Source organism: Hermetia illucens, chromosome 3 (assembly GCF_905115235.1).
Source record: "Hermetia illucens chromosome 3, iHerIll2.2.curated.20191125, whole genome shotgun sequence".
In the NCBI taxonomy this organism is placed as follows: domain Eukaryota; kingdom Metazoa; phylum Arthropoda; class Insecta; order Diptera; family Stratiomyidae; genus Hermetia; species Hermetia illucens.
The window spans coordinates 173,766,974-173,782,188 of record NC_051851.1 but is presented as its reverse complement, the minus strand read 5'-3'; the positions used below and the strand labels follow the sequence as shown (position 1 = coordinate 173,782,188).

The 15,215-nt window shown below is 44.3% G+C and overlaps 1 protein-coding gene across 4 annotated transcripts in view; it reads left to right on the top strand.

Annotated features, from left to right (window-relative positions):
- LOC119650696 (protein madd-4) overlaps positions 1-15,215 on the top strand; it is a 276,121-nt gene that overhangs the window by 92,005 nt on the left and 168,901 nt on the right. For all 4 annotated transcript variants that reach the window (XR_005249352.1, XM_038053678.1, XM_038053677.1 and 1 more), the window contains exon 2: positions 1,473-1,557. Coding sequence is in view for 3 of the 4 variants with exons in the window: in XM_038053678.1 (XP_037909606.1) it covers positions 1,510-1,557 (48 nt within the window). In the remaining variant the exon portion in view is untranslated. The remainder of the gene's footprint in view (positions 1-1,472; positions 1,558-15,215) is intronic.

The following is a 15,215-nucleotide window of genomic DNA, read 5'->3' as shown; positions in this document are numbered from 1 at the left end:
TAGCTGACACGATGGGACGCCCAGCGTATTCTATAGATGTTGCTATCCCCATAGTAGCAACATTGAACGGAAATACATGGAGAAGAAGGTGAAGTATGAACCACTGGCTCGGGAAATCAAGGAAATTTGGCGTCTAGAGAAAGTGGTTGTAGTTTCCATAATATTGGCAGTTGCATGCATTGTACCCGAATCCCTCGCGGCTTTCCCATGATGTCCTGGGACTCTGGCACAGTCTGGTTTAAACCTTGCAGAAATATATAATTCTGCATACATGTTCGATGTAGCGGAGAGTCTTTGACGGATCCTTCCATGAACCTCCCATCGGCCACGACCACCACAACCCCTCTATCTTTTTGGTAGGCGGGATCGTCTGAGCCTGAAGCTGTTATTGCGTTGCTGTTTACCTACAGAAGAGCTTCTACAAAATAACCAGGTTGACAGCTTCTTTTCATGGAGCTGATATCCCAACCCTCCTCGCATTCGAGGGTATTCCTTTCATTCGTAAATTAAGTCAGGGATACTTATTTCCTGGTGCAACTCCATGGCCATGAGCAACTAACTGAGATAATAATTACTGACATTGATGGCATGGACCAACGTGTAGGTCCCTTTTTTTTAAAGTGTCCTTCACTATTGTCATCTGCTACTACAGGAGTGGTCCTTCGATTATTGACGGTCGCTATTTCATCTCCCAACATGTCTATTACTTTTATTGGCTTCGATGGCCCTTCAAGCAGAATAAGATATTGTCACTCAGAATATGTTAGAATAATAAAAATAACCAGTGGCATTCCGATTTCTGGTAGTATTTTCAACTTGTTAGAACTAAGATGATAACAGAAGGAAGGGAAATAATTTGATTAATATTCCAATCACTCAGGGTTATCTCCTGGATTTGAAATGGGTGCCAATTCGCGCTTGAGTCGACTGACATATAACATGCATCCTACAATGCCAATCCCTTTGCTACCAATTATATTTGATCCGCGACCTTCCATTGCTGCAAATGCTCAGTCCCTTACCCATTAAGCCATCGGGACTTATTAAACTTTTCATAAAATTAAAGTCGACGTCAATAACGAAATCTCCTAGAACGCTCCCACTTGGTTCAAACAACCTATTTTTTCTCTGCAAACTACATTTCTTCCTTGCTACAAAGAAATTTTCATTAAAAAAAAGTTACTTACACTTCCAACGAATGAAAACATGAAAATTAGCTTCGTCAGTATCAAACCAATTGAAATTTTCTATAAGACCACTTACAGTTCTGCTTTCCTGCATTCGACAGGATTCAAATTAAATTATATCAAAAGTTCCTCCTTCTCAGCAAAAACGAGTAGACACAAGAAACATGAATTTACATTATACAAGTACGAGCAACCTCGAGTACCAGCTAGGATATTGCATCCATCCACTAGCTTTGGTATTCCACATCTACTATACATCCTCCGTTTTTATCTCTCTCTTTATAGACTAAATCATGATTCTCAGAAGATCTGGATAGAAACCATGGACGACAGAAAAACCATCTTCTCAACAACGGCAGCAATATTGTTGGTAAGTAAATATTCAACTTCTCGTCCTTTTTCCAGGATGTCCATACGCTCGTGTACAATGTGATTTTAAACAGATGAGAGGGGATTTATGTTTTGTGGTTTTATCTGTGGTCGATATTTGTTGCGAATTGGTTCCAGGAAAATGTGACGGAATTAAAAGTTCATGGAAAAGTGCAACAACGTGGAGGTTGCCTAGGGAGTATTATATTCGGATAAAAGCAGGCACAAGTCGACCCGATAGGCTTGAATATTACGTACGCTCTCGTCTAGCAAATGTCGATATAATTAGTCCTCTGTCTGGCTCGGTTTTTGAAATAATCACCAAAGGCTCGTCTAAAGGTCAGAGTTAAATGCGGTAGCAATTTATCGTTCAACATGAAATCGTATTAATGTCTACATTTGGATATCGAAGATATTGTAATACGTTTACGAGTATTATTAAGTTAATTGATGCCAGTTTGGAGAACCATTTTTCCCCAATATATGAAACGATCCGTTTTCTTCGTCGACCATACATTTTATTGCGCAATTCTCCGTAAAAAAGTATCGCAGATTTAAGATTACCAAAATGTTAAATTCATTACGTTTACTTGTTGACCTTTTGAAAAAACGGCTATTTGCTGGCCGGCGAACAATATTAGAGTGGCTTTGTGACAAAATGTCTTTCTTGACATTTGTCACCCCAGTCTCCTGTCAGGCCGTCAGCTGTTTACGCTGCCATTCAATACGGCGGCAGAGGCGAATTCACTATGGCGTTCAGGTTCGCGCCTCCGATGATGTGCCGGCACATCAGCCCTATCATCCGCCAGTGGTTACAGTTTTACGTTGTCTAAAAAGAAAAATAAACTCTAGCATAAACTATTTTTGTTAATTAAGGAACCAATTAACACCTGGTTGCCATTTAAATTCACACAACCTCCAGGATATAGATGGAATACCAGCTGGTGACTTGCCTCTCGCATTTATGAAACTATCAGTCATTCATTTTAAGCAGATAATTTGAGTTTCCTTTTATATAACTTCGCATTAGTCCTCCTTCATAATTACAATCGCGTCTGATCATATTGTTAGTAGTATTGTCGAACGAATCAAAGGACTGACTGTGTCAACCCTCCCACTACCACCAGCCACCGCAATATAGGCAAATATTTCCACTATTATCCTTATCTACATCCTTAAAATGCCATGTGTTTTGTGCAAAATAAAGCCTCTCCAGAAAAGCATCACTGTCAACCTTTTTGCTCATCTTTTTGTCTGCCTGTCTGTCCATCTGCCTGTCAGATACAATTTAGCCAGAATGTGAATCTTTCTTTTGACATTGATTGAAAAATGTGAGAGTGAGAACCAAAAAGTACAGAACTTAAAATGTGACAGCTCGCCTTCTTGCTGGAGCAATTCCATGCCGGTTTTACTAGGTGAACTCCGGATCCCATATGTCTGAATTGACAATATGACTTTATATAGAAAATATTTATATCCGAGTTTTATCTTGGAATTTTTATTCAAAGGTCAATTTCAATTTTAGGTGCATCACTTTCATTTAGATGTTTTCTTTTACAGTAGACAATATTAAGACACATTTCAAAATATTTGGCAAAACTCGACTCCACTTGAATGTCAACTTCAGACACGATCAGTCCCTTCGTGACAAAGACGCATGACAGTATGTCAGTTCTTAAAGATTTTCATTTTTTCAAATCAGTTTCGTTCTCTAGATTTTAAAATGCAATCTTAGAGTTAGAATCTCCGCTTCTAGTTGTAGAAGGACGAAGGTGAAAGGACTTCCATAGAGAGCTAGTAATTATGCATTTCAGGTGAGGTTGAGAGACTAGGTGAAGCCACACCTCCAGTCCCACTCCTGTGTGGAATTGCCAATTCTTCCATCAGGCATGTCCCTTGGTACGGATCAGGGAATGCTCGGTGAATGTATTATGGGCATGCACAAAATTTTACTGCAGGAAGGATACCCAGAAAAAGAAAGTAAACATGGAGGAACACAAGGGGAAGTTACGATGCATGGCTTCAGAAACGCAGTACCGGCGATTTTTGAGAGTAGGCAAGCGTGTTCCCGACAGTCGATATCCAACGACCACAATGCTCCAGTAATGGGAACCTTGGCTGCTGTGACCTCTAATGTTACAAGCGTACAGGAGGGACTGGAACTGGTTCCATTGACGGACACGTTCAGAAGAAGCTCAATTCTTCGCATATCCTTGCCCCCAGTACAAAGTATGTAGTAGGAGTCTTCGATGAGAAAGAATCCTTGGTGCCGAATCACTCAAGTGATGTTGGAGGCACCGATCAATCAGGAGCTGCCTTCATTGCCATGAGTAAAAAAAAAGATCGTGGAGCTGTGTGTATTTATAAAGAAATGCAGGAACATTCACTAAAATATAAAGGCCACGATAAAAGGCATCCGTTTGGCATACGGCAAGGCCCAGGACGAAAAAGGAGGAAAGGCGTCAACCTAAAAAATGAGCCATGCGATTCCAATAACGTGTAAAATCCGAAAGGGGAAAAACTGGTGAAGGGGCTGCGTGAAAATTTGAACGAATCATCAAACCCCGGAAAGAAAAACGGACCCAACTCCCAAAAAATCGAAACAAATCAAAACACGGCGAAATTGTTGCAGCCGCAAAGAAAAGGGAACAGATATCTAAAGGCGGATGCGCATGCATGGAGGAAAGTCGCATCCCGAAAAAAAGCGATCGGTGGTAATTATCATTTCCAAACGGGGTCATTCTCAGGAGAATGAAGGTAGACCCAATTCACCAACTTGGGAGATAATATCAGCTGTTTGAGCTCAAGGAATTCAAGGATGTCGAATTCTGATGAGGTCTAGATGAGGTCGCCACGAAGGACGAAGTTCGCTTAGCTTTGGAGAAGCAGATCTTATCGGATTACAGGAGGCAGCAGTGAAAACGCTGAGGGAAACCTACACAAACCGCCATCATCAGCGTACCAGTAGAGACAGCCCACACACCGTTCGCAGCGGGGAGAGTAAGAATAGGCTGGATTATGTGTCCACTGAGGGAGTAGGTAGCACTGAAGCAATACTTTAGATGCCTTGACTTCGATCCCATTGCGAAGGTATGCACCAGTCCAAAGGATGCGTCAAAATAATGCAGGAAAGACCAAATCAACAAGTACTGGGGAACAGATACTAATTGCTTACTGTGTAAACGGAAGGAGGGTGTGAACCATGGGCACATTACAGGCAGCAGTCTGTACCCGGAATAATGAAGAGTTCTGACCACAAATGGCAGATTAGATAAAAATAATAATAAAATAAAAATCAACCTCAACAATTTCCAGGCAGCGCAGAACCTACTTTTCCAAATTATGGCCATAATTAGTGAGCCGAAGTGAAACCACGGTAATGGCAAAGACCAAGCAGGCCAAGCAGCGCTACTGAGTTCTGGAGAACAAGCTGGAGGAAGGCTTCATCAGAACAAAGTGAAATCTATGGCTCCTGTTCTCCACTCAACGCTGCGGTTGCCGAGTATGAGCAGATGCGGAACGCTCTGGTTTTGGATGCAAGAGAACTGGGGCAACGAATGTGAGAAGATATATTCTCCTCGAAGCACTCGAACACTTTCATAGGAAGGGGCCAGGGGTCTGTAGTCGACTTGGGATACGTTAGTGCCACTTTAGCCAGGAGAGTCGCTAGGCATGTCAGTGAGGGCCATACTCACAGCGACCATAAGCCGATCTACATTAAAACCAAGGGCGAATCGAGCTGGAAAAAGAGTTCTTGGAAAATTCAGGTGGTTTGCTAGGCTGGACGGCGAAAGCTTTTGAGGTGACATATTTTCCGAGGCGCAAATCCGACATATCCCTAAATGGCGTGGCTAAAGAGAAAGCCACTCAAATCACCCGGTGGGTGACGGAAGCATGCGATGATGCCTAGTAGACAACCCAACTACTGGTGGAGCAGCGAAATCACAAGTCTGCGAATCGCATGTTTCGGGGCCAGGAGGCTTTACCATAGAGCTCAGGAACCGATAAAAGCGGGTTTCATTTTTTGGCTGACTAAGAAGCCTACTCCGAGCACATGGTTTACTGAATTATCACTATAACCGGTCCCTGTCCTGCGCATCTCTTGCAACGCTGTAACATCAGCCTTAACAAGGGGGGGGGGGCGGGCAGCATTCAGTCTATATAGGGAGTGCACGTTCCATGAGAAAATACATAAATCGTTATTACGTTGTCGTTACCGGATTGGTTGTTATAAAGTCCATCCTGTTCGAGGCTTCTTCTCCTTGTCAGCCCTGCCCAACCCCCAACCTGGAGGACCAGTTGGTACAAGTCCCTTTTCAGGCACAGGAGACTCGTTTTCATCCTTCTCCGTCTGGAGGTTTTCATTAGGAAAGAACCCCCCTCACCACTTGGTGGTGACGTTATAATTAGCAATTCCGCTCTTCTAATTTGTGGGGGAAAACGGTTCCTTCAAGGAGGTGACCTCATACGTTCGGGCAGAACAGTTTTTTTCTAAAGGAGCAGTTGCCTACGGGAAAAGCAAAGTAACGCCCAATAAGCAACAATTTTAATTAAATTACGGCCGCTACACCAAAGTGACTTTTGATTGGATAGCCGGGCGTACTTGAGAAGCCGAATGTACGTCGCATTTTGAAAGTTTCAGGCACGTCAGGTTGGTTGAGGGTGAAACTTCGTAGGCGCCTGCAGTTGCCCTGTATGGAGCCCGCGAGACGGACTACCTCATGGCGAATTGAGATAACTTTCCGGGGCGTCTTTTATTTAATTTAGCTCCGCGACATTCGATAGCGCATAATCTCAATTAGTGGCCCGTTAATAAAGATGCCTCAACCGTATCTCCAGCCGGGACTTCCTCATTACGCTGCTCAACGATGTAAACCCTGTTAGGAGCGTCGCGAAGGTGACCACGCCAGACCTGTTGCCAAGGGCATTCCCACAGACATTGTCTGGGCTATATTGATTGGGTTGTAGCCGGGTCGCAGCTGGGCAACATTCTTGATCGTTTAGAGTCCCGTTAGCGGCAGTCGCTGTCAGGGTGCCTCCCTTTTGGCGGTGCAATCTGGCGGCGTGGTTTCGGCAGTTGGAGCCGCAGTCTGCGCTAGTGGGTGTTACGACGGACGCCACCCGCTTTAATCACGCCTTAATCGGTCTCGACGAGGAGACCATCGGGCTGAATTCGGAGGTGCTTAAACGATCGCTTGATCCCTAAGCCAAATGGCGAATGGTGGCCATGTGGAGATTATAGGCGTCCCATTCAATCACCAAATACCTGTCGCCTCCGAAGGCATTCCGAAGACGACTATCTGCACAGCCATTGGACCATTCGAGTTTACTAGGATGACTTTCGGCTTGTGCAACGCTGCACTGACTTTCCATATGTTCATCCACTCTGTCCTACGAAACTTGAACTTTTGTTTTGTCTACATGGATGATGTTTTCGTCCCTTCCTGTTCAGAATCTGAGCACTTGGAACGTCTCGAATGCATTTTTCAACATCTTCTTCTGACCGGACTTGTCCTAAACGTTGAAAAATGCAGATTCCCCCAGAAGCAGGTGAAATTTCTAGGCAACTTGTTAACCCCTGATGGTATTCATCCTGACTTAGACCAGGTTGAGGCGAGAAAGAGCTTTCCTCTACCAACAGCAGTAAAGGATCTGCGAAGGTTCTTGTTAAATTTTTTTCGTCGTTTCTTGCCCGCTCATTATCAAGCGATTCTCAATACCTACATATCTGGGCCCAAAATTAAAAACTTTCGCTAAATTGCGTGGTCTGCTAAGGCCGTCCATGCGTTTGCATCGGTCAAATAATCGCCTGTTGACGCAACACTGTTGGCATTTCCTCAGCCAGATGCGCCCCTGGCTGTGTTCGTCGATGCCTCTGTAACAGCGGAAGGCACTGCTCTTCACGCATGGCTGAATCAAACCCGGCAACCATTGACCTTCTTTTCAAAAGAGCTCAAAATAACTACAGTGCCTATGATCGTGAGCTATTCGCCGCTTACTTCGTTATGAGATACTTCCGTATATCCCTTGAGGTCAGGCCGTTCACCGTGTTCACGGACTACAAGCACCTTATGTTCGCGCAAGCACAAAAGCCCGGCAAAATGTCCCCTCGCCAAATTCGGCACTTGAGTTAGATCAGCTAGTTTGCTTTTGATATTCAACACGTGTCTGGTAAAGACAATGTGGTTGCTGATGCTTTGTCTGAAATCTCGAAGGTTACAGTCGCCGGTCGCGTGCCGAAGCACAATAAGACAACGCAGACCTTCAGACCCTGAAAGCAAATTCCAAATACAAATTCAAGGACTTTCCTATCTTCGGCTCAAACTTTTATTTGCTTTACAAGACCTCAGATAAGGGACCCAGGAAAATCATTCCGCCGATTTTCGCAGGGAAGTATTTAAAGCGATGCACGATCATGTGCATCTAGGCATGAGGAAAACGAACCGGTTAGTCTCTGATAAATACTTCTGGCCGTCCATGAACAAGGACGTAAATTCTTGATCCAGACAGTGCATCGCATGCCAGAAGGTGTGAGGTCAACAACCTTTAAAAGGAAATAGGTGTATTCCCTAGGTCAACCAAACGCATCTACACCATCTATCTCGACATCATCGGGCTTTTGCCAAACTCGCACGGATTCAAGTATTTTCCCCACAATCATCGAGAGGTTCACGCGGTATCCTGAAGAAGTATCTCTGTCTGACAGTATGGCACAATCATGTGCCGAAACCCTCGGTCGAGAGTGGATTTCGCGCTTTGGTGTTCCAAGGAATGCAATTTGAATCTATTTTTTTCTCGGAGTTAGGAAAGCTCCTGGGCTTCAAAGGGCATAGAACTATTGCATACCATCCATAGTCCAATGGTATGCTGCAATGTTGGTACCGGATGCTGAAGGTAGCTTTAATGGCTCACGACGATCCATCGTGGTCGCGGTCCTTACCTTTCGTCCTCTTCGGGCTCTGTACAGCGCAACGAGAGTAGTTCGCGACCAGCCCCGCGGAGATGGTGTACGGAGAGAATCTGCGCCTTCCCGAAGACCCTGTGCTAGACATCAGAGTAGAGCTAGGTGACTCGGGAAAGCTGTGTCTGCTCAGGGACGCGGTTTCGAAGCTGCGACCGACTCCACTTTCCCGACACGCGACAGCGGAAGTCAACACTCCCAAGGACCTCGAGAAGTGTTCATAGGTACTCGTTCGGGTGGACGCTCCTCCGAGGCCGCTGCAACCATCATACATGGGCCCCTTTCTAGTTCTGTAACAAGGCGAGCATTCATTCAAATTTGACGCCCAAAGCGGGCCCAAGTGGGTATCCTTGTCGAAGCTGAGGGCTTTCGAGGAAACATCTGACGGCCTGACAGAAGACCAAGGCGAGAGATGTCACGATGACCAGAAAAATCTCGAATGACAGTCGGCGCGGTCGGAGTCACGGATACGGATTTTTATTTTCCATTGAAAAAACCTATCCCAAGAAGTTTAATGAAGTTATTCCCGACCCTTTTAAAAGATTGTCCTTCCTTGAATAAACTGTCCTCAATAAAGCGCTGATAGTCGAATTCTTCAGAAAAAGCGAGCTATATTTCGTGAGCCATTGTTGATTTTTGAGCTTCTTCCTCCATATTTAAATAGAATCCTTCGACCCCTTTCTACCCAAAAAGTTACGATTAAGAGCAACAAATAGTTTCTCCACTGCCACTTTCTTTCCTGGAAAACTAGGTGGTAGGCGAACTCCTTTCATAAACTTTCTGAATTCCCGCATTAGAAGTGGAATGTCCGTTAAATCATGCCAGTGGGACAACAAATTGGCGAGTTCGATTTAGAGTTTCTCAGAAGGATTTCAAAACTTTTCCAACAATGCCCATTCAACTCCATCTTTTATATGAAAACTTAGAAAACGTGGCGCCTTATTATTCGAAATTTCATCCTCGTCCTTTAAAACGTTCCCAAGGATCATTCTCACAGTTCAGCTTTTCAGATTTATCCGCATCATTCAGCTTCAAATAATGAGGCCAATGTTTGTAATATAAAAGGCTGAAACTTTTTTTTTATTGTCCTGAGATATGGATTCATGGCTCCATGGCTGAATATGGCAATAATCGCTTTCCCGTGAAATGACTTAGAGTACATAACGCAAAGGCGGAGACATAAATAGCCTCGAGAGTCGAGTTCCTCCGGGATTTACAATTTCAGTTTTCGTCCTTTCGTGAAATAAGACCAGAAATAAATAATTGGCATTTCTACATGCAGCCTAGTAGCTATCCGAAATCTCGTCAGAATTTCAAGTAGCGAGCATTATCCTTTCCATTTTGAAAATTATTATTCTCAGCACTTCTGTCCTCAATAAAACGAGCTGTTTCGCTAAAGGTGAAGGATTACCTCAGAATCCCTAGCCGTTTCCTTAGTAATAAATCTTGAAACTCAGACCCTTCAGGAACGGTAATTACACAGGCATGTTTTCTATTTTCTTAGTTACAACCCCAATTTTACCTGGCGCCAGGATACAGCCTCCACATATCTTAATTCGCAAGTGATGCCGCAATTCAGATATATACGTGGGAAGAGTATGAGCGACAGGATATTGGTATGCTCTATGTCACCAATTTCACGTTATAATATGGTTACACGCTTCAGCGCTACCTCCAGATTTCCACCCTCGATGGTACAGCGAGATTCTGTCGCGTCTGACGCCCGAACGTCTGGAACCAGAAAAATACTATAAATCTGTGCGTACACTCGTCCTAGATGTTTGCAATGAATTATTCAGGACGTGAAGTGTGTGAAGTGATTTCGTATGGAATGCTCGTAAAAAATCCATCTCGTAAAATCCATGTTGGCGAGGGGGAAGTCGAGTAGAATTAGGCGAATGATGTGGCGGTCGTCGTCGAGAGATTTGAGACGCCAAATTATGTAATCCTTCTTGTCGGTTTGACCTTCTCCAGGCAGGAGTAGATCCGCGCAATCAGTACCCATGCTTGTTTTATGATTTCCGGATGAGTCCTAATTGTCAGAGGGTGGTTCGTGCTGGCATGAAATATAGCCTGTTTTCGTAATTGCGTTTGTCCTCGTGAGATCCGATGAGACTTTTTAATGTACGGGGGCATGGTGGAGCGCAACCAACCCTTTATTTTTGCCACAGGATATATTATTGGTATTCATGCTTCACTGTATCCTGGCCACCACTATCGAATAGCAACCCTTGGAGAGCGGCATTCAATATGCCGGCGAAGGACAAGTAAAAAGCGCTTACGAAGCTGCTCCATGCAGTACAGAGCTACCTTTGCATAAAGCAATAAAATTTTGGCACGGTGCCGTCCTTTCTTGCCTCACACAATGTACCTACAATAGTGGTAGCTAAAACCCAAGGTTTATCCACTCTACCGAAATGTGCTATGAATTATTAACGAGTTGAAGCTATCGATTGTTTTCGATTCTATAGCCACCTCAGGCTAGTTTCCAAGGCAGTGAGGGTTCGGTGGTTATTTCCGATTCCCGAGCAACACTGAAGCACTTCAATAAGGTTTCGGTAATGGAACTCTTTTGGGAAAATCAGGTGACGTTTGGTTCACTCGGGAACTTGTCAAGTGAGTGCCTAAATCGATCAGGTCTTTATAATTTGATTAGTCAAATAGACCGGGGGGTGCCAATATTTCAGCAGATACTTCTTTGATTTGTTTTTGCCTCCCTGGTCGAAACCCACCAATTTCCTAAAGTAACTAGATACCGGCGCATAATAGGTTTATTTTTGTCACCCAATGTGTACAATTGCTCTCTTACTGGCATGTCATTCTCCTTGAAATCAAAATTTTTAGGGCAAACCTATTTTGCCCTCACACCAATTGAGCTGAATCCCAACAATTTCCCACTCCCCCCGGTTCGGCCAACCGATATATACACAACCCCTTAGGAAAGTATCTTGAAAATCGCTCTGAAAGATCCGTCAACCTTTAGATAATAGTCCAACTACTCACCACCCCAACTGTCCTAGGATACGAGAAACTGGGAGGATTCTAGAGGTCGAATTGAATGTCAGCCGAGGTAGTATGTCTTATTTTTCCACTCCGCTTGGAAGCTTCGCACCAGATAAGAAAGAAAATAACTGGAAAATCCATTTTTTTGTGTCCTACCTACAACATACTAAGTTCCTCCACTTGATTCCATTCCGGACGGGAAAAAATGCATAGAATAAAGTATGAGGGAGGAGACAAACAGAACAAAAAAAAACATTGGAAAAATAAGGGACAAAGGACTCTGGCAGTAGAAATGACTGAATAAATTATGGGATAAGTGGAATCAATGTGTCTACCAGTTCCTATCCACTTTTCAATAATGAAATTCAGATTACTGCACGGCATTACAGTGCATGAATATTTGATGGAATCGATTTAAATGAATGGCGGATGGTTGATATGGAAATTGGTAGTGAATCGGATTATTTGGAATGGTCACAGGACGTGGAGACGTAGGAATCGGATGTGAATCAGGAAGAGCACTGTTTATAGTTTGAAGTTCTCAGTTTAGAGAACGTGTCTGGAGGGAAGGAATAATCTGCTGAATTTTAGTGGAGTCCATTGACGGAAACAACCATATTCTGTATGAATTTATTGAATAGTCCTTGAAAGCATTTGTATTCCTTCCCTCGGTATGCAATGTTAACCATCTATTATTGAAAAGCTGGCATTCAAATCATCCCTTTGTAAGGGAAGTAGCCTTCATTGTTGATATTCGAACTTGATATGGGGAAGAGACGTTCCTAAATGTCACAATATCCTAGACATTACTGAATATTCTAGTTTGGCTTTGTCCTTAATCGATGAAAACAACAAAAAATTGGCAAGGACTATATACGCATATACGCTGCGTCAGGTTACAACATAGCCCCCGAAAACCACACAACTAGTAGTTTACTTTCCAACTGTGGTGGAACTTCCGTCGCGGCACAGCTGACTAGCTTCTTCCAACGTCATTTCTTTCGGGTGGTGACCTCTTTCTGAAGTTGCCAGGAATGCCTCTTCCTTGAAAGTTCCAGCAGACAAACCAGCTATGCACTTCTGTTGTGTATTGGACTATCGCCTCCTGCGTTTCTCATGTGGGGAAAGTGGATGGTCTGGTGGCTATTTTCTTATGGGTTGAGGTAGAAATCTCAAAAAGACGCTGCCGCGGCAGGTTGCAGTAGTGTGTAGGATTCTCACCCATTAAAACCACCCTCATTTCTCCGCCCATATCCCCGTGGTACCAGCCCAACTAAGTCACGCGCCCGTCGCGCTTTCCAGGCTAGTTCCAGTTCCTGAAGCTTTTCCTGTATCGCAGTTACTCTTGCTTTCATTGCACTCCAATTTGCTGCGGACCTCAGTATCTAATCCACGAAATTATTGGGTCCCTCTTCAATTCGCGAATCTCGGACAATGGAACATAATATTCTCAAGGACAATCTGGAGACTCATCCCATCCGAAGCAAAGCAAGAAGTTCCTACGATTTTAGATCCCTCTTGGGCAGCTAGCGATTCCAGTGCATTTTCCACTCTTCGTAACATTTCTGGAACGCTTCGACTGGCTGTCCGCAATTGACTCAAAATGGGTTCCTTTGACAACCGATTTTGTTGTAGGGAACAAAAAAGGCCACAGGGTGACATGTCGGGCGAATAAGGCGGCTGTAGCAACACGATGATTTTATTTTATTTTTTATTTTATTTTATTTATTTAATGAGGACAATACACAGAAAGCAAATTTCTTATTACATATTGTCCTCAGAGGGAGGAGGAAGTAAATGGCATATTTTGCGCTTAAAGCTAGAGAGGGACATAGAGTCAAATGAACCAAGCTGTAGGGCATTGTAGGACCGGCAAAACCTCGGGATCGGAGAGTGAAAGTAAATCTCGAGCTCGGCGAAGGGCACATCAAAAATGTCCGCATTACGTGTGTCATGAGACGAGGCGATACGGGGAGTAATACCCGAGTTGGCGGAGCAGTCCATCAGACCATTGCAGAGTTTGAAAAGAGTACACATATCAAGGAAGATACGGCGTTGCTGTAGGGAGGGGAGATTGAGGGTGCGGAGTCGTGACGGATAATCAACCCGTGGAAGGTTCTTTTTGAAAAAGAGGGTCCGGGTGAATTTGCGTTGTACAGCTTCAAGAGCGCGGCCGTCACGGATGCGGTAGGGGGACCAGAGTACAGAGCAGTATTCAAGGATGTTTTTGACAAGGGAATTGAAGAGTGTTAAGGAGGGCCGGATTGAGGTAAAGTCGGACGAGGAACGTAGGATAAAACCAGACATTTTGGAAGCTCTATTGATGATGTCAACGAAGTGGGAATTGAAACGAAGTTTATCGTCGAATATTACACCCAGGTCTTTGAAGGAGGTCAGTAGTGAAAGAGGTTGACCACTGAGAGAATAGGAAAAGGATGATGGGGAGGGTTTCAGGGAATAGCGCATCCAGTGGCGTTTGTTGACATTCAGTGTTAACTTGTTGACCGAACACCAACGAGCTAAATTATCAAGGTTGGATTGTAAGAGAGCACAGTCCAATGGAGACGAAACAGAGGCAAACAATTTAAGGTCGTCTGCGTAAAGCAAATACGGACAGGTGAAGATGGAGGAGAGGTCATTGATAAAAAACAGGAAGAGTAGGGGGCCAAGTGTAGAGCCTTGGGGAACACCAGAGGAAGGAGAGAAGGAACGAGATGAGTGACCATGAAAAGAAACTTTGCAGGAACGGTATGAGAGATAGGAGGAAAGCCAGGAGATGACTGAGGGAGGGAAATCTAGCGAAGAAAGTTTAGAGAGGAGAATGTTATGGTCAACGGTGTCAAAGGCTTTGGAGAAATCAGTATAAACAGCATGTACCTCCTGTCGTGAATTCAAGCGTTTAGCAACAAAGTTGGTAAAGACCAGAAGATTTGAAGCCGTTGAGCTATGTTTCACGAAACCATGCTGCTCTTTGACAATGAGGTCACCGAAGTGCGCGGTCAACCAGTCGTTGACGTATCTTTCTAGGATTTTGGAGCAACAGGAGAGAAGGGAAATGGGGCGGTAGTTCACAGCAAGGGAAGGCTCTCCGCTCTTGAGGATAGGAATGATAAGGGCCTCTTTCCAGAGACGGGGAAAGTGGCATTCGTCTAGACTTTTGTTGTAGATTATACACAGGGGGAGGGAAATGTGTTTTCTACAGTTAAGGAGGAAGAGATTAAGAAGCCCATCGGGGCCAGGTCCGACTTTGGGGTCAAGGTTACCAATGAGGAACTCAACCAAGGAAGGCGTAAGGAGAGGAATGGCTAGTGATTCGGAGGAGTCTGTGGTTATGAAAGGTGTAGAGGGTGAAGGGCTCGAGGGAGAAAACACTGAAGAGAAGTGGGTGCAGAGAAGGTCGCAGGATTGTTGTGGGGAGTTGGCAGTGGAGTCAGCGAAGCTGATAGAAGAAGGGACAGAATGAGTTGGATTACGAGAGTTGCGAGCGTGAGACCAAAAGAGTTTTAAGTTACCGCGGGCAAGGGCGGCTTCGACGCTCAATAGGTATCTTTTACGCGCCTTTCTGACCATTGACTTCACAGTAGATCGTATAGCTTTAAATTGAGCAAGGTCGGCGTCATTTTTAGAAGCCCGAAACTTCTTCCTCAGTGTATGTTTCAAGCGCATGTTAATATGAAGTTCCGTTGTGAACCAAG